This window comes from Candoia aspera, chromosome 1, assembly GCF_035149785.1.
Source record: "Candoia aspera isolate rCanAsp1 chromosome 1, rCanAsp1.hap2, whole genome shotgun sequence".
NCBI classification, from domain to species: Eukaryota; Metazoa; Chordata; class Lepidosauria; order Squamata; family Boidae; genus Candoia; species Candoia aspera.
This window is the reverse complement of record NC_086153.1, coordinates 332646514-332669302: the sequence shown is the minus strand read 5'-3', so window position 1 is coordinate 332669302 and position 22789 is coordinate 332646514. Positions and strand designations below refer to the sequence as shown.

General features: G+C 42.3%; 1 protein-coding gene across 3 annotated transcripts in view; it reads right to left on the bottom strand.

The window, feature by feature from the left end:
• The window catches only part of NFIC (nuclear factor I C), a 147608-nt gene that overhangs the window by 43932 nt on the left and 80887 nt on the right, over positions 1–22789 (bottom strand). For all 3 annotated transcript variants that reach the window (XM_063290753.1, XM_063290752.1, XM_063290755.1), the window contains exons 3-6: positions 8786–8860; positions 6457–6531; positions 3374–3497; positions 1910–2034 (exon numbers count right to left, since the gene is read on the bottom strand). In XM_063290753.1, coding sequence (XP_063146823.1) covers positions 1910–2034; positions 3374–3497; positions 6457–6531; positions 8786–8860 — 399 coding nt within the window. The remainder of the gene's footprint in view (positions 1–1909; positions 2035–3373; positions 3498–6456; positions 6532–8785; positions 8861–22789) is intronic.

Genomic DNA, 22789 nt, shown 5'->3' with positions numbered 1-22789 from the left:
TACTCACAGCATAGGTTGTTCTACCCATTGTTCTAAACCACAATGATTCCAAAATGCTTCTGCAGTGACCTCATCATACAGATGCTGCCATTACATATTTATGTAATGTGTGAGTCACAGCATTTTGGTGATGATGTCAGGTTTCTCTTGTCATTTCCTCCATTGGCCCCTGCCCCAGATACCCATGACTCTAAGGTGGTGACATTTGTGTAAAAAGCCCTAAACAGATTGTTTCCTTCACTATCATCTTTTAGCATGAACATCCCACTGAGAGGCCCTTCTTGTAGCCCCATTAGCGGCTGGGTGGCAATCAGTAGAAGTAAACCCTTTTTAATGATAGCATCAAAAGCACAGCTGCCTTCTCACTGTCTTGTTTTAAATGATACATGAAGGCATGTTTATTCAACACATATTTGCTGGGTAGCAATGGACAGGACTGACTTCTGCACTGTTTTTTGAAAATGAACTTTATTTTGATTGTCTTATTCTGTTTTTATTATCTTGTTTTATGGGAGTTGTATTCTTGACTATTTCAGCTACATAATGGCTTTTAACTGAAGCTGGTTTTTATTGTTCTTTGTTATATGCTACCCTGGGAAGAAGCGTAAAAATGAATGGTAATAATAAAATGTAAGCAATGTTTCATAAGAACATAGAACATAAGCAGCATCCTGCTGGGTCGGACCCCTGGCCTGGATAGTCCAGCAGTCTGTTTGGCCTAGTGGTTGAGGTGCTGGGCTAGAAACCAGGAGACTAAGAGTTCTAGTCCCACCTCACGCATGAAAGCCGGCTGGGTGACCTTGGGCCAGTCACTCTCTCTCGCCCAACCCACCTCACAGGGTTGCTGTTGTGGGTAAAATAGGAGGAGGAGGGAGTATTGGGTATGTTGGCCGCCTTGAGTTATTTATAAAAATAATAAAGGCGGGATAAAAATTAAATCAATCAATCAATCAATCAATCAGGAAGCCCTAGTGGATAGTTTTCAGGGGCAGTCCCATTGCTAATAGCTGTTGATCCCCAGGACTTCCATAAATTGGTCCAACCCTTTTCTGAAGCCAGCCAAGCTGGTGGGCAGCACCACATCTTGTCAGCAGCATTTTCTCAACAAAACACTACATACTGAAAAGAATCTTGATGTAACCATATGTTCAATCATATAAAGATAGCTTTTTCCCCTCTACTGTATAGATGCATATATAACATAGGCGCTGAGAAGGGGAAAAACAAATGTAACTGGTTTACATTACATTAGCAAAACTCTGATTCTGGGATTTATTCTAGACATTTTTCTAGTTGATCCAGAATGAATACTGTACTGTTAATGAGACTGATTGTGCTCTCTCACAGATTATGTTTTTTTAAATGGCTTTAATCATTTTTTAAAATTATTCTTGTGGTTATTTTTTGGTGATTATGTTGTATTGTTTTGTGTTTTTAAATTTGTAGGCAGCTCAGAGTCACAAATGTGAGATGCACAGCCACATAAATTTACCAAAATAAATAAATAAATAAATAAAGATTAAAATAGAGTGGATAGCAGATTCCCAAACAATAAGGTAATGGAATTAGAAAAAAATTAAATTTTCCTCGCTCTTCAAAGAAACTTTTAAAAAATCATAATGATTTATTGATTTGGTGGCTAAATATTTTCTAGTTGTGATCTATCAACACAATTGCTCTTCTGGCCTATCTCTATATTCAGTAGTTCAAACAAAGATATGCAACAATTACACTCTTCCCACGAATAGTGAAAGCATCTGGGGATCTGGGATGTTGGGCCCTGAAACTAGGAAAACAGGAAGCTGGTGAAAATGCTAAATATTCTGCAAAGGCATTTGAACTAGCAGGGAGGGCGGGCCCACCCCACCTCCCCCACCTCCCCCACCTCCCCCACCTCCCCCACACTTACTCCCTTCCATGTCCTCCGTCCAGTTGCGGCTGCTACTTGTGGGGGAGCTAGGGGATGTGTAGTATTCACCCCCTGGGCTGGTGTCCAGATCATCCTCCATGGATCCTGACTTATGCCGTTTACTCCTTATGTGAAAAAAATGAGACACATGGTTTTAACAGCAGTTTAAATCTAAGAATATCAAGCTCATCTAACCACATCTATGCTGAACCCCTCTTCAAAAGCAGCATAACCATTACACCTACCAGTGAAGGACCCTTTGGGGATAACAGCTATCAAAGAAGCTAAATTTTGAAAGGAACATCCTCCTTTTTATATTTCATTGCTCTATGTTAACAGTTCACAAAGTCCAAGGAGTTAAGACTGCTCAGGGGGGCTTACATTGTGAAATATCATTCAGAAGAGAGACAAATGAGGTAAGAAAATCAAGGCAAAGGTAAACAATTTGCAATTATTCACTTAACAAATTCCTAACATTATAGTGGAAGGAATAAAGAAGAGAAGATAAGGGACAGGTGTTTTGGTAGAGAGTTCTGGGCACAAGAAGTAAAAGAGAAAAGGTAGAACCATTTTAAGGGATAGGAACAAAGGACAGAACAATGATATACTGGGATATAAGAGCAGAGCAAGTCATGGAGAGCCTCAGAGGCATCCAGGGGGTCAAAAAAGTCAAGATGGCAGCTGTGGCCATGTGATCAAAGCCCCACCCCTTTTTCCATGGGGGTGGACTTTGAAGATAAGGATCAGGAGTTTGTACAGGGTCTGGAGGTGGGTATCAAACCAGGGTAGGGAATGAAGGAATGGCATTATGAAAGGTAAGAGCTATTTCAGCAGGTTATTAGCTACCTAGTGAGCAAAGCTTTTCCTTTTCTCTAATTAAAAGACGACAGCACTCCTAAAGGCTGAGATGGTAGCATGTTTGGCTTCTGAGTCACCAGATGATCATCTTTACAATTTCAATTCTGGTCCTCAGAGCACATTAGAGGTGGTGGCTTCCATTATAAAGAAAGACATGGGGAGGGTTGTCAAACACTCCATCTTCCACTTTCTCAATTAATTTGCATTCCAGATACTTGAGACATGTGGATGTGATGTGGTTGAAAAACTCAGGATCATGATTCAGGTTGTATAAAAAGTGAGAAAAGAAGAAGAAAAAGTGGAGTGTAAAAGCTACAGACTTCTAACTTGAAACCTTATAGTTTACCTCGGCTAGAAGAGAGAGAGAAAGACTGCATTAAATCACAATCACACACAATATGTTTGTCTGCATATATTAATGAGAAAATAATTTCCAGTTACAAGAAATGGCTGGATAAAGGTCCTACATTCTTGAAGAACCACTTCTGGACATGGCCCAATTTCATGAGACCTGGCAACCTTCAGATCCCATCAGTTGCATCCTCAGTGGGGTAAAAGCCTTATTCCATAAACACACACACACACACACAGCAAGTTTAGACTTACCCACTGGAGGAAGTGCTGGGGAGCGTCCGCCTCATCCCCGTACTTGAAGGATTCAGGTCGTATGCTAAGTGCCCTTGCAACTCTCCCAAAGAGAAATTTGGCCCTGTGCCTGTCACCACTGGTGCTGCGGACAACAGAGATTGAAGAACCATCAACAGTGGGGAGGGACAGTGAATGATTCCTCAAACAAGAAGGGCTGAGTATTGCTGGGGGTGGAACGGGCATGTGTCTTTTGAAATCTCTGCTTCTAACAGGGGTGCTCTGTCAGAGATTTTGGAGTGAAGTGAGGTGAAATCTGTGTATCTCTAACGATGCACTGCAGACATACGCACACAATATGTCCAGAAATTCATTCGCATTGGTTTTTTTAGATTTTTAAAATCCTGCCTTTATTATTTTTATAAATAACTCAAGAAGGGGAACATACCTAATGTTCCTTCATCCTCCTATTTTCCCCACAACAACAATCCTGTGAGGTGGGTTGGGCTGGGAGAGCGGGACTGGCCCAAGGTCACCCAGCCAGCTTTCGTGCATAAGGCGGGACTAGAACTCTCGGTCTCCTGGTCTCTAGCCTGCTGCCTTAACCACTAGACCATCTTGAATATTTAGCAAAATATATATATATTTCTTTTCACAATCCAATTCTCCTGCCTCTCATGATTAAAAAAAAGGAGGCTAATTAGATATTCTAGAATGATTTCCAGCTTTTGGAATGTCAGAATAGAGTTTCTGCATGTTCCTCACAAAAATAATTAAAAAACAACATTAAGTCATAATTTCCCTATACCAAGTGACTATGAATCCATGTATTAATTTATTTTATTTGTTATAATTATAATATGTCTTTTTGGGGGGTGAGTAGCTCAAGATGGCTTACATGGAGATCTCCCTTCCTTTTACCTCCACAAGAGATCTATGAGGAAGGTTGGGCTGAGAGAGAGTATCTGGCCCAAAGCCCCTCAGGGAATTTCCATAGCTGAGGGGGAACTTGAACCTGAAACTCCACAATCCTTGTTCACACCTTGTCCAGTACAATACACTGGCTCAGATTTAGCTCAGGGTCAGGGTTGACCTAACAGATCTTGCAGTTGCTATGGTCTGGATCAGTGTTTCTCAACCTTGGCAACTTTAAGATGTGTGGACTTCAACTCCCAGAATTCCCCAGCCAGCCTGGCCCTGTTGCCAACCCAATAGAATCTGGACTGGAATTTCTAAAGATGGCTTAAGAAACAGCCAGAAGCGCCATGGAAGAGAATCAGGTTAGCATGCAATGCAGAACTGCCCAGAGTCTCAAAACCAATGAATACTCTGGATCTACCCAATACTACCAGATTCCACCAAGTTCTCAAAAATTCATAATAACTGAACTAGTCTAATCTCTTCCCACTCAGGTGGGGAAAAGTAATTTAAAGTCAAATGCTGGGAAAGCTATACCATTGGAAGTTAGAGGTAAAAAAATGAAATAATGTATAGAAAGTAGCTGAGAATTTCATTTTTAACATATATTTTTCAGATAGGGAAAAGAGTATCCCAACTGGGAAAATATATACAAAATGTCTGTACTCTAGAAATATGTACAAAATACCTAAGAAAATTGTGCATGAATATTATATATTATTAATATTAGATTTTTAAACTGCCACAATCATGCCACATAAATAAATAAAATCCATAATAAAATATAATGCAAAAATTAAAATAATAATCAAAAACCTATATAATATAAAATATTCTAAGGTGTTCTCTAATCAGTTAGAAAAGCCCTCTGGAGTAGCTCTCTTTTAACCTCTTTCTGGAAAGCCAACACTGTTGAGGCAAACCTACTTTCTAGGGGGAAGTTTTTCTATCATCTGGGGCCATCATGGAGACACTCCTCCTCCTGGCCTTAGCCTCCTAATTTCACAGCAGTGGAGAACTGAAAGCAATTTTTCTTGAAATCTTCATATCTGGTAGTTTGATCAGGTATAATATGTCCGTAGCATATAGTGACCCTTGACATGCACTTTGAACCAACTGCAGTTTCTGAGTTTTCTTTAGAGACAGCCCTATGTAGAATGCATTGCAGTAGGCAAACTAGATAGTGGTGAGAACATGAATTACCGCATGAAATCCTCCTGCACCAAGAGGACCACACTTGGTGCAACAACCAGAGCTGGACAGAAGCCTTTTAGCCATGGCCTCCTCCTGCCCATCCAGCAGTAACCATGAGTCCAAGAAGACCCAAGTGATGAAACTGTTCCCTCAGGAGCAATGCCATTCCTTGAGAGACGACACTGGAGTTGGCAGAGAACCTAGTTCAGCAAACAGCAACTCCATCTTGCTTGGGTTCAGATTCAACTTCTTTCCTCTCATCCAGACCCAAATAGCCTACAATCACTGGGACAAGACTTCAACACTATAGCCAGGGTAGCCTGAGCTGGCAATTGAGTATCATCAGTACATTGATGATAGCACACTCTAACCAATAGATGACTTTTCCTGGTAGCTGCATGTACAGGTAGTCCTCGACTTACACTCAATCGTTTAGTGACAGTTCGAAGTTACAACGGTGCTGAAAAAAGTTACTTGCAACCGGTCCTCGCACTTATGACCATCACAGCATCCCACAGTCACATGATCAGAATTCGGGGGCCTGGCAACCAGCATGTATTTACAACGGTTGCAGCATCCCAGGGGCATGTGATCACCATTTGCGACCTTCCCAGCCAGCTCCCAACAAGCAAAGTCAATCGGGAAGTATGTGATTCACTCAACAACTGCCACACAAAAGGTCATAAAATTGGGTGTGGTCACATGATGCCTCTTAACGACCACACCACTTAACAATGAATTTTCCAGTCACTATTGTGGTTGTAAGTTGAGGACTACATGTAGATATTAAAAGTAAAAATATGTGCACAATTTTTAATGGAAATGTGTTAATGTTTACAATGAGGAAAAGGAATGGATTAACTGAATGGTGGGAAAAATTAACATCTGAGCAAAAGTCTTACTGATACCTGCATTTCAAACTATATGAAATAGTTGACAGAAGTGAGAATTAAACAGGAAAAACAACAACAACAACAACACAAGCTACTCACTCCGGGAAACTTGGATAAGTTCTGTGACACTGAACACACCTGACGTAACAAAATTCTCTTGGAAATCTGCTGCATCTGCAAAAGAGATTTTGGATTAAATCAGAAACCGATACAATAATCAGGGTTTTTTTTTTTTCAAATTGTTCAATGTTTTCAATGTCAAGGTTTGACTCAGAGAAAGAATGAAATTTCTTAAGCTTTAAATCATGTAATTAGAAGATGACCCTAAATATTCCAAACTGAATACTTTTTAAACCTTTTCCTCCCATTTATCATAGTTGCAAGGGAAAAATGCCACTTAAACTAAATATCCTTGGAGCCACAGGCAATCCATTTTTTTAGACTAGAAAGAACAAGAGCCTAAGAAAGCAACCAGCAAAATAATATTGACCCTAAAATAATTTAATATTATGTAACAGCCATGACTATGTTAGTTTTGGTTGATGGAATAAGAGTTTTAAGACATCTTAACAGCATCAGGTTGAAGAAGGCTTTTATATAGAAGATACAGAATTGAAGGAGTTTTTACAAGCTGGCTGTGAGTCCCCTCCTGGAACTCATTTATGTTTGTACTGATGTCTGTTTTTCTGTGATATGATTGGCTTCATCCGTATTCATTGATAGGTTTCTTCATTTTGATGTAGTTTTATTATTGTTAAATCAACTGCACAGCTTTGCTAGCTTTGCTCAGAGCATGCAGGGTCAAATTTTAAAAGTAAACAAACAAATAAATAACCCGAAGTCTGGCTTCAGCGGATAGTGCTTATCAGTGTGAAGCACATACAAGGTACAAGGACTTTTCAGTGGTGGTGCTTAAATTGTGGAATTTCTTCTCTGAAATGGCTGCAATTCATCCACCTTAGCAAGCCTGGGAGTTCTAATTGCTGCTGTTTCAGCTTCTTTTCAAACCCAATTTCATACTTGCTGTTTTTGTATGATGATATTTGCTTTAGTCCTGTTTCAATTTCAAGATTTTAGTAATCTGCACAGGGGCAGAAAGTTTTATCTATTTTAATATCACTGAATATAAGATTCCATATTTTTGAATGTGGAATGTGAACTGGGAAATATGGTAATTGTTAGCATTTATTTACTTCTTTATGAGATTAGCACCCCTTCTTTTATTCCCACAATGACAACTTGTGAGGTAGGTAGGACAGGGAGGGAGAGAGGGATTGGCCCAAAGTCACCCAGTGAGCTGTGGGTGGACTCAAAACTGGGTCTCCCCTCACCTGATCCACCACTTATTCATCACACCACAATGGCTTTTAGAAAATACAACAATATGTAATAATGTTACAAATCATTCTATTTCATTGTAATCTAATTTCATTTTAAGTTAAGTGTTTAATTAAAATTCTTGGACAGATCATTTTTTTCCAAAAGTTCCCTTAATCCAATAAATGTCTATTACAGGTAGTCCTTGCTTAGCGACCACAATTGGGACTGGCAACTCCTTTGTTAAGCGATGTGGTCGCTAAGTAAAACATCACGTGACTGTGATGAACTTATGATGTCACTTCCCATTCGGTTGTTAAGCAAGACATCATGTGACCTTGACTTGCAATTGTATTGCCAGCTTCTCCTTTGACTCTGCTTGTCAGAAGCCAGTTGCAAAGCGCCTGAATGTTGATCACATGACTGCAGGGACACTGCAACAGTCATAAATGCAAGGACCTGGTTGTAAAATTACTTTTTCAGCACCGTTGTAACATCAAAGGGTTGTTAAACAGGGCAGTTGTTAGGCAAGGACTACCTGTATATTTGTAAGAGTGTCCACACATTCAGATAGGAAAGAAAATCTTACGCAAGAGGCAATACTTAAGTCTGGAGCAAGAGATGAGCGGAGGGGTTTTAGAGAAGTGCTGAAAAGTTGTGGCCCTCCAAAAGGTGCTGAACGACACCTTCCAACATCCCCACCACAGACTCCTTGCTCACTATTCAGAGATTTGCTGAGTGAGGCTGGGTTGGGAATGCGCATTCCTAAGTATATTGTCCTCAAGACTGTGGTGGGGTCTGATTTGGTTTGGAATAAGCCAAGTTTTTTTCTAAATTGGGAAGGTGGAGAGAGACAGAATAGGACCCCAAACCAAACCTATTTCTAAGCCTGCCTTGAGGTGCTTCTCCATTACTACACCCATTTCCTGCTTGGATCATCCCTTGATTTGTAGCTCCACAGAATCCATCCTTCCATGGGCCTGTTCCAGGATACCAGCCTATCTAATTCTTTGGGGATTTGTACTGCAGGTCCAACAGACCAACGGCTTCATACATTCACCCACACCTTCCTTCTGTCCTCCTTTTTTGCTATAGACATGCTCTTGCTTACCCAGTGTGATTATGGGTTTACTATCCTCCTGGTCAGAACCGATTCCTGTCCTCGGACTGCTGCTTTGATCTGAATCTGAAAAGAGAAGAATTGTGCATTATGTTTTACAGCTCTGCACAATGGGGGCAGGCACAAATACATTTGTCTTCTTTTTTTCAAAAGTTGCTTTCCTATGCCATCACCACAACCAAGAAGTTTAGAACAGCGTCCAGGGCTGACTGGCCAAAACACAATGTCAGAATTTCATTAGACAAGGTGAGGCGGCTTTTTCAGACAGCTGCTGATTCTGGGTGGCATGAACAGGCAGTCAAGAGTTAGTTTTAATGTTATATTTTTGCTGTAAGGGGAAAGGTTTGTGTAAGGGAGGGGCAGGATTTCCTGCCCAATAACTTTCATACAACTTGTGGGATTTTAATACTAGACACTTTGACTTGGGTGAAAGCAAGGGAGAGTCACTGGTTGTGTCACCCCAGGCCACAAAGTGCACATCTTGGGAGCAACCTTTGCTAAGATCCTTGGTCTTTCTTCATCAAGGTAAAGATGAGCAATGGCTGACCACAAGTCTAGGCCCTACTGGGTTGCTATGGCAACCGCCAAACACTAATGGGTGCTTGGAGTAATGTAATTTTTGCAGTAATGGCTGCCCTCCTCCCCATAATTGGCCCTCCCTCGACAGCACTCACTTCGCAGCCCGGGTGGGTGATTAACGAGCCGCCAATGCAGATGATGCTTCTCCCTCGGCCTCATTTCCAAGGCTATCAGCCACGCAGGCAACACCTGACCTCAGAGCTCTGTTGGCGCCACTAACACCAGGCATGCGATGCCACTGCGGATCCCAACCCCGTGCCATGTATTTGAGCATGATGAACGAAACATTGCCCATTGATGCAATCCTTCACCTTTATATATAGGCAACGTAAGGTACTGTCTTATGCTGTATTAGCTCTTTGTCCTGCAAGGTTGGGTGGGGATAGATTGCTCTCGGAGTAATTTGGCGCAGGGCTGCAATGAAGTGTCTGACTCCATTTTCAAGAGTAGCAACATCTAAGAACCCTGTCCCTGAGAAATCAAGTTGCTGAAAAGGAATGCAGGGGCTCAAGCTTGCAGGGAGGGAGGGAGGAGAAAGCAGAAGGTAATTTTTGTGTAAAGGAGCTTGTGTTGGGTCTTTGGTTCAAATCATGCTCAGAGACACTTTTTCCCTTAATGTTCAAACTACGGGCACTTCCAAGGGGCTCTTTGGGGCAGTTCCTGGGGCAATGCCACCTCCCACTGTTCCTGGGGTCATCCTTCAGCAGCTGAGCTGATTCGCAGCCTGAAATCTCAGATTGCAGAACTTCCATTTTGAAATTTGATACTCCTGAATTCCATGTAGTTGGTGGAAACTTCTCCTTGGAACTGCCTCCTGGTTCCATGGCTCTTTTTCCTACTCTAAACTGCAATGCCTCCAAAGTTCAACAGAATTCTCACACTGTACTCCAGGGGTTTTTGCAGCCAGAGTGGTTTCCTCGCTCCCCAACCCCCCAAAAAACCCCCAAAACTCATGGGTGGTGAAAAAGAGATAAGAGATGAGATGCTGGCCAAATTTTAGCATACTTTTACTAGTGGCTGGGGAGGGCAAGTTGTAAGTGGCCATGGTTGCAAGGGTTGTGGTGAGTGTGACTGCACACTCTTGTGAAAATAGCTGCGGAGGTTTGCAGGGTGGCGACTATGGCCTTGTGAAACTGCCCAAAGTCTGCTATCTGAGCCATTGTTTTGCACCCAGTTCCAGCTGGTGGACCAGAAGATGCAGTAAAGAACAAAACAGAACTTCTTGTATGCTTGAAACTTGAAACTTGCCTGTTACTCAGAATAGCAGCACCTCCCAGAATCTAAGATAGAGAAGGCTATTCCCCATCATCTCTTACTCCATCATTTTTTTAAAAAAGGAGATACAGGTAGTCCTCACTTAATAACCATTCGTTTAGTGGCAGTTCGGACTTACGATGGTGCTGAAAAAAAGACATACAACTGGTCCTCACACTTACAACCGTCGCAGCATCCCTGCAGTCATGTGATCACAGTTTGGGTGCTTGGCAACTGGTTCGCATTTATGACCATCACAGCATTGCATGGTCACACAATTGCCATTTTCAACCTTCCCAGATGGTTCCTGGCAAGCACCATCAATGGAGAACCATGTGATTCACTTAACAACCACATGGTTCACTTAAAAGCCACAGCGATTGGCTTAATGACCATCGCAAAAAAGATCATAAAATCAGGTCGTATTTGCTTAATGACCACTTCGCTTAGCAACCAAAACTCTGGTCCCAATTGTGGTAGTTGAGCGGGGACTACCTGTATCTGCATGCAGTCTTGTGAATGAAAAGCACAGATTCTCATCCTAATCTAGGAGCATTCCACACTGTATCATTCTTGCAGCAGGTCCTGCTCATGCTACACTCAACTACAGTAGTTCCTTCGCAAAGGAAATGCACTTTGCACATAATCAGGTGCCCTTTTGCCCTCCAAAATTACTTTTTAAAGGGAGGGGAGAAACCTTGCAGACACTCAGGGTCCATCATCAGAGGTACCACCATTTCTTAAAAACATCAAGAAATCGGCAGACTCAGACTAGAGGAGGTGGTTAGATAACTGTGGAAGTTCCTTTGAATGTGACCGACTCTGAATCGAACGCAAGGGCTGCGCCTCTCCCTGAGAAAAGAGCCACAGGGACTTGTGGAGGCAGCAGAACAGTGCAGACGCGAAGGCCACCGAAGCAGCCCTCCCCTTCCTCCCTTCCCACCTCCCGCTTTCTCTTCCTCATCAGAAATACAACTCACGCCTCACATGGGCTGCATCCCAGAACTCCTTGTTCTCTCTCTGCTTTTCATCTTATCTAAAAATAATCAAGCTCTTTGGGCAGTCAGTGCAGACGCTGAGGTCAGCACTATAGGTTCCTACTAGCATCCTGGATTAGCCAACCCACCGCCTCCTCCTTCCAACAGAGCCTCTTTTTACTTTCTCCCCACTGCACACACACCTCACTTTCTTATGCAGCAACCCTTGGCTAGAATCCACACGTCCCTGAATATCCTTGATGCAGCCAGGAACATTTTAAAGTGTCTTTTTATTATCCCCCCTCCCCAAACTCAGGGTCTGTGTGTGTGTGTGTGTGAGAGAGAGAGAGAGAGAGATGCCTGAGCTGTTCCAGTTCACCTGACACAGCCAATTTTCCCAATATTCTGGTACCTGTTTTATTCCTACTGCTATTCTTACGATCAGCATATACTAGGAGCAGCCATTCTACCTGTACCGTCTCGCATGTTTGCCAAACAGAGCACCAACAGGAATATCACAGTTCAGTTGGGGGTGGGGGGAGAAGGTATACCACTCAGTGAGAGCTAAGTGTGCACAGTGGCCATAGAATCATACCAATATCTTACATATGCTACAATATGTAGAGTGTGGAAAAAAGTATGGTTAGTGAATTGGAAATTACAGGTACTCCTCATTTAATGACCACAACTGGGACTGGCAACTCAATCATTATGTGAAGCAGTCACTAAGTGAAACCACAACTGTGCTTATGATCTTACTTCAGCTTTCCTTTGCTTTACAGACCTGTGAATGTCATAAATGCGAGGACTGGTTGTAAAGTTACTTTTTCATCATCTTCGTAACTAAACGGTTGCTAAAGGAGTCAGTCACTAAATGAGGACTACCTGTAGAGAGAAGCACTGTATTTTGCAACATTTTCTTGCGTCCTCAGTGATAATTCACTGATTTACACCATTGATAAGCCTCATTGCAGCTTTTAGAGTCTCCGCCTCATCACACCACAGAAACTTAGTAGCGCTTCTTTTTTTCTCAATTTATAATGGCAAGTCAGCTTTTTAATGCAGTTTAGGAGACTCCTTGTCCAATTGTTTACTTTTTAAAATTTTTCTGCTGTGTCCCACCCATAATAATGTCATAGTGCTTTTCTTGGCCAGGGGAAAAAAAAAGTGTAGCCATAAGGCACTGAAAAGAAGCCAGCCATGATTGAAAACCCGCTTTATTCACTTACTGTGGAAATCTATAAACATTATACAATATCAATGTGAAAGTGAAGTTTTAAAAGAAGTGCTAAACAACAAATCAAAGAAGAGGTGAGAAAATGCTAAAATCAAGATTGTAAACAATAAGCTTGGATAAAGTAAGTTAAAAAAAGCGTAACAATCCCTTGATAACTAGGGCAGGAGAAACTACAGTACTGAAAAGCTATAGCAATATGTCATGCTATGGAAAATGCCTCCCGTACAGTAGTGGTGGGAGCATTTGGGATACTAAATCATACAAGGAGCCTCCATGAGATTCCCAGTTTCCTAAATTATGTTCAGCGCAGTAGAAGCAGAATGAAGTGAGGTTCCTTTCACCACAATTTCCCTATTTGTGTGAATAACACATGAAGCATTCCTTTGCAGTTAGCAGTGCTCCTGAAATTCTCACCCAAACTAACTTCCAGCCAACCAAGCAAGGGCAATCAGTTTTCTTGAGCAGCTGCAGGGTCTGAACAGAACCCACTGCCAACAGTTTCTGGGCTCTTTGGTTGGGTTGGGGGATGATACTGTATTAAGCAACAACATGACAGGATCTCAGCAGCACTGCAGTTAATTAAATGATGACTAGTGCCATGATGCTCACGGCCATCCCTACATTCTCAACAGACTATTTTACTTGTGGGGGATTCATTAATATTGGAGGGGGTCCAGCACAGGGCACTACTTTGCCAGACTACCTGTCATGGATAAGTCATGGGTAGGAAACAACAGGTGCAGAGGAGATTTTGTGCTTCAAGCTAACTCAGGGATCCACTGGTGGCAGTCTGTGGCTTTGGACTTTGGTGCCAACCAACCTGGTCTCTCAGCATTCCTGATGCAGAATTTGATGCAATGGGGGTGGGTGAGAGTATAAGCAAATCTTAGTAGAAAGTTAATGGGGTTTGCCCACGCCTAGGAATAGAAAGAACTGAGCTGCTTATTTTTTAAAAGATGGCTAAGTCTGGAAGACAGACAGAAAAATGCAGGCATCTATCATTCACTGACTCTTGGGAGTGACGGAAATTGTAATCCAGCACCTCTAGAACGTGCTAGATGGGGAGATAATGCTGTTTTTAAAGAGAGTTTTGGAGGGCGATGTTTGTTACATTTCAGTTTCTACATTGCCCATGTAAAAATGTCAGGTAACCGGGCTGTCAATTTTCAGCTGTCATGGCCAGTGGGCTCCAAGGGTTTGTTACCTCATGTGTAGGATTACAGCTTTGGAGTCCTTCTCCATAGACTTAAAGACCTGTAAGACCAAAACACTTCAGCAAAGGATCGTTACCTTGTCGTGGTGCTGGAGCTTGAGCTCCTCAATGATACCATGAGCTAAACCGTGAAGGGCCACCCAAGACAGGAAGGTCATGACAAAGAGGTCAGACTAAATGCGATCCCTGGGGAAAGTAATGGCAACCCACCCCAGTATTCTTGCCGTGAAAACTAAATGGATCAGTACAACCAGAGATATGTCGGTATACCATCGGAAGATGAGACCCCCAGGTCGGAAGATGGTCAAAATGCTACTGGGGAGGAAATTGGATGTGGTTATTGGTGAGATGTCAAGATTAAAGATAGACATTTTGGGCGTCAGTGAACTGAAATGGACTGGAATGGGCCACTTCACATCAGATGACCACCAGATCTACTACTGTGGACAAGAGGACCACAGATGAAATGGAGTAGCCTTCATAATTAATAGTAAAGTGGCTAAAGCAGTGCTTGGATACAATCCAAAAAACGATAGAATGATTTCAATTCGAATTCAGGGCAAGCCATCTAACATCACAGTGATCCAAATATACGCCCCAACCACAAAGGCTGAAGAAGCTGAAGTAGAGCACTTCTGTGAGGATCTGCAGCACCTACTGGACAACAAGCCTAAAAGAGATGTTATTTTCATCACGGGAGACTGGAATGCTAAGGTGGGCAGTCAAATGACACCTCGAATTAAAGGTAAGCATGGCCTGGGTGAACAAAACGAAGCAGGACATAGGCTGATAGAATTTTGCCAAGACAACTCACTCTGCATAACAAACACTCTCTTCCAGCAACCTAAGAGATGGCTTTATACATGGACTTCACCAGATGGCAACACCGAAACCAGATTGACTACATCCTTTGCAGCCAAAGGTGGCAGACATCTATACAGTCGGTAAAAACAAGACCTGGAGCTGACTGTAGTTCAGATCACGAACTTATTATTGCACAATTGAGGATCAGACTAAAAAGATTAGGGAAGACCTGCAGATCAGCTAGATATGAGCTCACTAATAAGGAATATGCAGTGGAGGTGAAGAATAGATTTAAGGGACTAGACTTAGTAGATAGGGTCCCAGAAGAACTCTGGACAGAAGTTCGCAACATTGTTCAGGAGGCAGCAACAAAATACATCCCAAAGAAAGAGAAAACCAAGAAGGCAAAATGGCTGTCTGCTGAGACACTAGAAGTAGCCCAAGAAAGAAGGAAAGCAAAAGGCAACAATGATAGGGGGAGATATGCCCAATTAAATGCAAAATTCCAGAGGTTAGCCAGAAGAGATAAGGAATTATTTTTAAACAAGCAATGCGCGGAAGTGGAAGAAGACAATAGAATAGGAAGGACAAGAGACCTCTTCCAGAAAATTAGAAACATCGGAGGTAAATTCCAGGCAAAAATGGGCAGGATCAAAAACAAAGATGGCAAGGACCTAACAGAAGAAGAAGATATCAAGAAAAGGTGGCAAGAATATACGGAAGACCTGTATAGGAAGGATAACAATATTGGGGATAGCTTTGACGGTGTGGTCAGTGAGCTTGAGCCAGACATCCTGAAGAGTGAGGTTGAATGGGCCTTAAGAAGCATTGCTAATAACAAGGCAGCAGGAGACGACGGCATCCCAGCTGAACTGTTCAAAATCTTGCGAGATGATGCTGTCAAGGTAATGCATGCTATATGCCAGCAAATCTGGAAAACACAGGAATGGCCATCAGATTGGAAAAAATCAACTTATATCCCCATACCAAAAAAGGGGAACACTAAAGAATGTTCAAACTATCGAACAGTGGCATTCATTTCACATGCCAGTAAGGTAATGCTTAAGATCCTGCAAGGGAGACTTCAGCAATTCATAGAGCGAGAATTGCCAGATATACAAGCTGGGTTTAGAAAAGGCAGAGGAACTAGGGACCAAATTGCCAATATCCGCTGGATAATGGAAAAAGCCAGGGAGTTTCAGAAAAACATCTATTTCTCTTTTATTGACTATTCTAAAGCCTTTGACTGTGTGGACCATAACAAATTGTGGCAAGTTCTTAGTGGTATGGGGATACCAAGTCATCTTGTATGCCTCCTGAGGAATCTGTATAACGACCAAGTAGCAACAGTAAGAACAGACCACGGAACAACAGACTGGTTTAAGATTGGGAAAGGAGTATGGCAGGGTTGTATACTCTCACCCTACCTATTCAACTTGTATGGAGAACCCATCATGCGACATGCTGGGCTTGAGGAATCCAAGGCTGGAGTTCGCTGGAGGAAACATTAACCATCTCAGATATGCAGATGATACCACTTTGATGGCTGAAAGCGAAGAGGAACTGAGGAGCCTTATGATGAAGGTGAAAGAAGAAAGTGCAAAAGCTGGCTTGCAGCTAAACCTCAAAAAAACCAAGATTATGGCAACCAGCTTGATTGATAACTGGCAAATAGAGGGAGAAAATGTAGAAGCAGTGAAAGACTTTGTATTTCTAGGTGCGAAGATTACTGCAGATGCTGACTGCAGTCAGGAAATCAGAAGACGCTTAATCCTTGGGAGAAGAGCAATGACAAATCTCAATAAAATAGTTAAGAGCAGAGACATCACGCTGACAACAAAGGTCCGCATAGTTAAAGCAATGGTGTTCCCCGTAGTAACATATGGCTGCGAGAGCTGGACCATAAGGAAGGCTGAGAGAAGGAAGATCGATGCTTTTGTACTGTGGTGTTGGAGGAAAATTCTGAGAGTCCCTTGGACTGCAAGAAAATCCAACCAGTCCATCCTCCAGGAAATAAAGGCAGACTGCTCACTTGAGGGAATGATATTAAAGGCAAAACTGAAATACTTTGGCCACATAATGAGAAGACAGGACACCCTGGAGAAGATGCTGATGCTCGGGAGAGTGGAGGGCAAAAGGAAGAGGGGCCGACCAAGGGCAAGGTGGATGGATGATATTCTAGAGGTGACGGACTCATCCCTGGGGGAGCTGGGGGTGTTGACGACCGACAGGAAGCTCTGGTGTGGGCTGGTCCATGAAGTCACAAAGAGTCGGAAGCGACTGAACGAATAAGGCCAAAACAACACTGATTTTTTTTCCTCTTTCTGTTCTAAATTCTGATCTAGGTAGTTCAGATCATCTTGATACAACTGGATCTAGGAAAACACGTTCATTTTCAGATTTTATTCTTTTAGATTGTTCTTTCAAACTAGCCTGTTTATTTTATTTGTTTGTTTCTCAAATTTCTAACACCACCCATCTCCCCTCGAATAGGACTGTTTATGACTCTCTCCAGATGGCTTAGTTTAAGTTTAATGAAATAAGAAGTGCTACATAAAAAGGTAGTTCCTTCTACTTGAAAGGCCAAGATGACCATGCTTATTTGTGGTTTTAATGTATTACTGTATTGTCCTTTGCTTTAACTACAAGCTGCCGAGAGTTGTTGGTGAATGGGCAGCCCTAGAAATTTAAAAGAAAGAAAGGAAGGTCAAGAGGGGGGAAAGTAAATCACTAAACAGCAATTCTGTACCGGCTGGGCCTAATTTAAAAATTACTCTGGTGGTTTTTTGCATTTCCTGGTCAGCTGAAATGTCATCTTGCCTTACACTATTCATAGGAGTTAATTCCTCAACTCTAGCCACTGATGCACACTGCTGTGTATGAAAAGGCAAAATCCAATCCTGGATTTGCCCATATGCCTCCAGTCAGGCTCCCCGCACAAAATCCTTTGGTGTATTTATTTTTTTTTAATAAAACAAAACGAAACAATAAAACAAAACAAAACAGGTGGTTCAAAAATGCTAAGGCCACTGCTGAGTCGAATGTGTCCCAGGTGGTTCTGCCAGCCAAAAAGGCCTAGCTAGCAATGGCGGCTGTTCTCACCCTTCCTTTAAAGTCTGGCCCACTATTTTCCTTTATCCAAGCCGATACTTGGCTGCAGAAACTGGGCACAAGCCAGGGATCTGCATGCCAAATACTTTTCCCCTGCCATCTCTCTCTCTCTCTCTCTCTCTCACACACACACACACTCCCTCCTGTCCCTCGCACAGCCATTGCTCCCTCTCCCTTCTGCCAGCTCGGCCTTTGGCATTTCACTTGGCTGCCTCTGCCCGATCTCCCAAGCCGAGAGTCACCCCAGTCAAAACAAGGAGCTGCAGCCTTGCCAATCAGCCTGGCGGCATTTCCACATTCCCCCTCGCACACGGTTCCAAAAGAGGGTTTTGGAAACCACGGCCACACTTTTTCACTGTGCCGCAAAGAAATTTTTGCCAGGCTAGGAGCTGGCTTTCGGTCATCCTCCCCCACCATGGAGAAGGATGGAGGTCTGTGCAGAAGAAATTCATCCTCATTCCATTTAGGGGGTTTGATCATTAAAACCCATCGAATTATGGTGGTCTTAGGGAAGGGTTTCAAGGCAGCACCTACCCAGTTCATGTTAACAGGCAGGGGCGGCCATTTTGTGTGCCCCCCACATGCCAGTCTTTTCCCCATGCGGCCATTTTGTGCCGAGTTAAGATTCCCAGTGCGGGAAGCAGCCAAATGGAGTCTTGAGGCTTGCAGGAAAAACAAAAACTCTCTGCAAATGTGTCTTCAGTCATGTATTGCTCCCACCAATTACACAGAGTTAAAATAATTACGTGCTTGTTATGTCAAGGCTGGAAAAAAAAAACCCAGCCTTCTCCCCCCACCCCCTATACCATTTTCCCCCCAGCTTGGGGAAACTTCTTTCCCCCAAAAACTTGGTTTTCCACTGATCCCGGCATAAATAAGCAAGCAAATAAATAAATAAGGCATCCACTTGGAGTAACCGAAAGCATTTTTAAAGCAATGCGTACATAACATTCTCTGTTTCTCTCCCCCCGCCCCCCGCTTTGCAATCCAATCTTTTTGTGTCCACTGTAAGTTGGAAATCAATAATTGTTTTTAAACAGAAACAGGAGAAAAAAATAAAGGAGATGGAAAGAAAAACGCAAAGTTTGCAACAGAATGCACCAGAAAAGAAAAGAACATGCAGTTCACAGGCTGTTTACTTAAGTGGAATTTTGGCTCTTGTAGGCTGGTTTTGTTTTGTTTTTTGTTTTAAATAAATTCTCTCCAGGCCCCCAACCTTCCCCGCCTGCTCCTTTCCTCCAATTTCCCCTCTCAATGCACACTTCCATTCCCCGGTGGCCATTTTTAAGGCAGAAAAGCACAATTACATGTGCTGTCTCTCTTGCTCCAAAAAGTTTATTTTCCCTCCTTCCCCTCTTGGCAGCCATCTTTTTGAAAAAGTGCCGTGAATTTCTCCAGCTGTCCCGAAGAAAAACGGTATCGCAGCCAAAGAGAGGAAAGGGTTGCCAGGGCAGGGGTGGTGAATCTCCCCTCCCTATCTTCTTTTTATTTTTAAACTTAGCACGGAGCCACTATCCTTGGCAAAGGAGGAAAGCGCACCTCCCAGAAGTGTCGTTGAAATGGGAGTGAGTTATTTGAGCTAAAGAGAAACTGAAAAGCCAGCAATAAGGGATTAGAAAAGAGAAAAAAAAAGGTTGGGAAAAGTTCCCCATTGTACCTTAATGCACGCAACAGGCACATTTTTGCTCGCTCTCAGAGTGGTCCTCCCACTTCTCCTAGCGCTATTTGCAAAAGTTTTTCTTTTTTCAAAACAACTTTCCACCCACCCGATTTTTCTGGAAATTGTTCACAATGGAGATCAGCCAAAACACGCAGCCCAGTGCTTGGGTGATGTCTTGTGGCTGGTGCAAAGAAGCAAGCCAAGAATTGAGGATCTTCAATTTAATGATCAGGGGAACAAACTTCGATTAAAGGACAGAAAACATTCTGTGGGCCAAAGAGTTCAGAGGATCACACATTTATCCACTTCCTGTGCCCATAAATGAGTAAGAGGCCAGTGAGATCATGTGCATTAGGCATGATCCCTCCAAGTTGACACATGTATTATCAACATATATTCCGGGGTAGTATGAAAGAGCAATGCACACGCACACACGCACACACAATCTACCATCCAAATTCCCTCTGCACCACTTCCACGCCATGCTATATAGCGTAGCTATGCGCAGTCCACAGTGCAGCTACATGCACAACTGGAGCTATGTATAGCAGGCTTGCATGGAAGGGCACATGGCATTAACCAAACATTTAATCTTTATCTTTTATGTTTTACTGATTTCTTTGTTTGATTGTTGTTAGCCATCCAGAGTTGTACAGCATACAAGTTTAATAAATTATTATTATTTCTTTCCCAGCTACCAACATGAATTAATCTAAACATGCCTGTGAGAAAGCAACATTAAGGACACAATGCAAAGGAACTGAAAGTGTTTTGCTTGGATCTTTGGGTTCAAAATTGGAAAGTGAATAAAAGAAGGCAGAAGAAAGAAGAATCATTCTGTCTTTTGTTTTTTTCCCACCAGTTCTCCAGGAGCAGCAAGACAGACTATCCAGAAGGCTTGTAAAAGCAATTTTCGGCATAGTGCCTGGGATTGATGCTACCTTTGCAAAATATGACTGCCAGATAGATTCTGGGGAATAAAGTGTAGGCTGCTGGTAAGCTCCTGATAAACCTTCCTGATCATATATTATAAAAGCGAAGGGTAGGTGAGAGATAGATCTAGATATACTAAAATATTATTTTCATTATATCTGCAGGATCAGTGCTTCTAATGATTGATATTTGCATTTTTGTTTCTGACATGAGAATTGATCTAAGTAAGTTTCTTCAGTGGATCAGTGTGCACCAAACTCCACCTTTCTAACTAGTAAAAGTACTCTTAAGCTAAAATGTGTTTCGTATCTCCCACTTCAAAGAAAAATCACATGAATACATGTTCCATTTTAGAGTCTGTCTAATAAGCAGCTTGTTCTAAACCATGCACATGTCAAATTTCAGCTTTCTTGCTCAAATGAGAGTACGTATATATGCTGTATATATATAATCATAATCTCACAAACATATAACTCCAAAAGTCTCTATAAATATTCCACTAGTTACAAAGTTCTGTCTACCACCACCGTCCTTGCTGTGGTGTCCTCACTGTTTGAAATAATCTTCCTGTCCTGTTGGATTGATACCACAAGAAGCACTGGACAACACGGATGTCCAATTTATTCATTTAATCCTTCACTGTCTGCAACATTACAGATATATTGTCCTGTCTGCTAAGATGCAAGATTCTCTGTGTACGCACTTTCAGAAATTATGTCCATTTTAAGTTTATCATCTAGACACTAAACCAGGTGCTAATTTAAACTCTGGTTTGTTAATACAGTTTCATAAAGTAGTTAAAGTTTACCTTTCCTGGAAAGGTTGAGTTTTAATTTGTCCCCTCTTGATCATGGAGATCCCTGGGTGACATGAGGCAAGTTGTTTTAAGGACAAAATGAATCAAGACCTCATGCATATGCTGAATGAGAAAAGGCGGGATGTTAATGCAGCAAATACATAAACTAAATTCAAAAAGTTAAAAGTCCATTCTGCTCCTGGGTATCTGCTCCATGGTTATCATCATCTCCATATCCACAGAGTCACTCTTAACCGCCCAAAGTCTCTAAATGTACTTTGTAAAAAAAGAAAATAATCATGGACGACCCATACCATGATCTCAATTGAGGGCCAGAAACATATTGACATATGTACGTGGAAAGCAGGGGGGTTATGCAGCTTTGTGGGACAGAAGAATATATTCTTTTATTTTGCATGGGTTGACAGATATTTGGTTGGGTGGTTTTATGGTGCTGAGGCTCTCTTTAAACGGCAGTCTGATACCCAGAAATTTTGAACTGTAAGGGAAATGAGGCAGGGACATCACTGCCTACCGTCATTTTTACATTGTTTGGTATGCTAACAGCACTATACATGGAATTTAAAAATGAGCACATGAGCGAAGTTTCCCCACCTTTTATTTCCATGCCTGGATAACAGTCTCTTGCTAAATTTCCTCATTGTTGCTGTGATGCCCTCTCCCTTCCAAAACTCACCACCCCTACTTGGCTGGAATAAAACTGAAAGAGGCCATATGCCAAAATTCAGTAGCAGTAGGGAAAGGTGGGTGAGTGCACAGAGAGCAGGTGTTCATCCTGGCAACTGTCATTTTTCTTTTTGGAGGTGTGGGCAATCTGCAGCCTGCCAGCCCCACCTCCCTGGAGTCCCCTCTGATCATAATTGCACCAAATCAGCAGTGGGATCGCAGCCATGTTGAGGCAGGAAACATAGGGGAAATGGGTTGCAATCCCTACAGGAGGTTTAAAATAGCTAAAACAACAACAACAACAAGTCTCAAAACTCTCCAAAACCCAGGGAAAAAAATCCCAAATCTTGAATATCTGCTTGCAGGATCCCCCACCCAACTTGGTCCTACGGCTCCATCCATATACAGCATCATCAGACCCTCAGCCATCTCCTGCAGATCAGCTGACTAGAAGTTCCCTTGAAACAACACATCCACATTAAACAGAGTTATTCTGAAGGATTTCTGGGGGGAAATAGTAGTGAGCCAGTGGACATGTTAGGGCACTTTTGCCCCTTCTGAGTTTATTCCCAAAATTCCTTTAGGATAAATTTATAGTTTGGCTTTTGCTCAAAAGCACACATTTTCTCTCTTGTGGATTATGATTACATGCTATCAAGTCGTTGTCGACTCTTAGCAACCACACCGATAAGTGTTCTGGACATGCTTATTATTATTACTGTATTATTATTATTATTATTACTA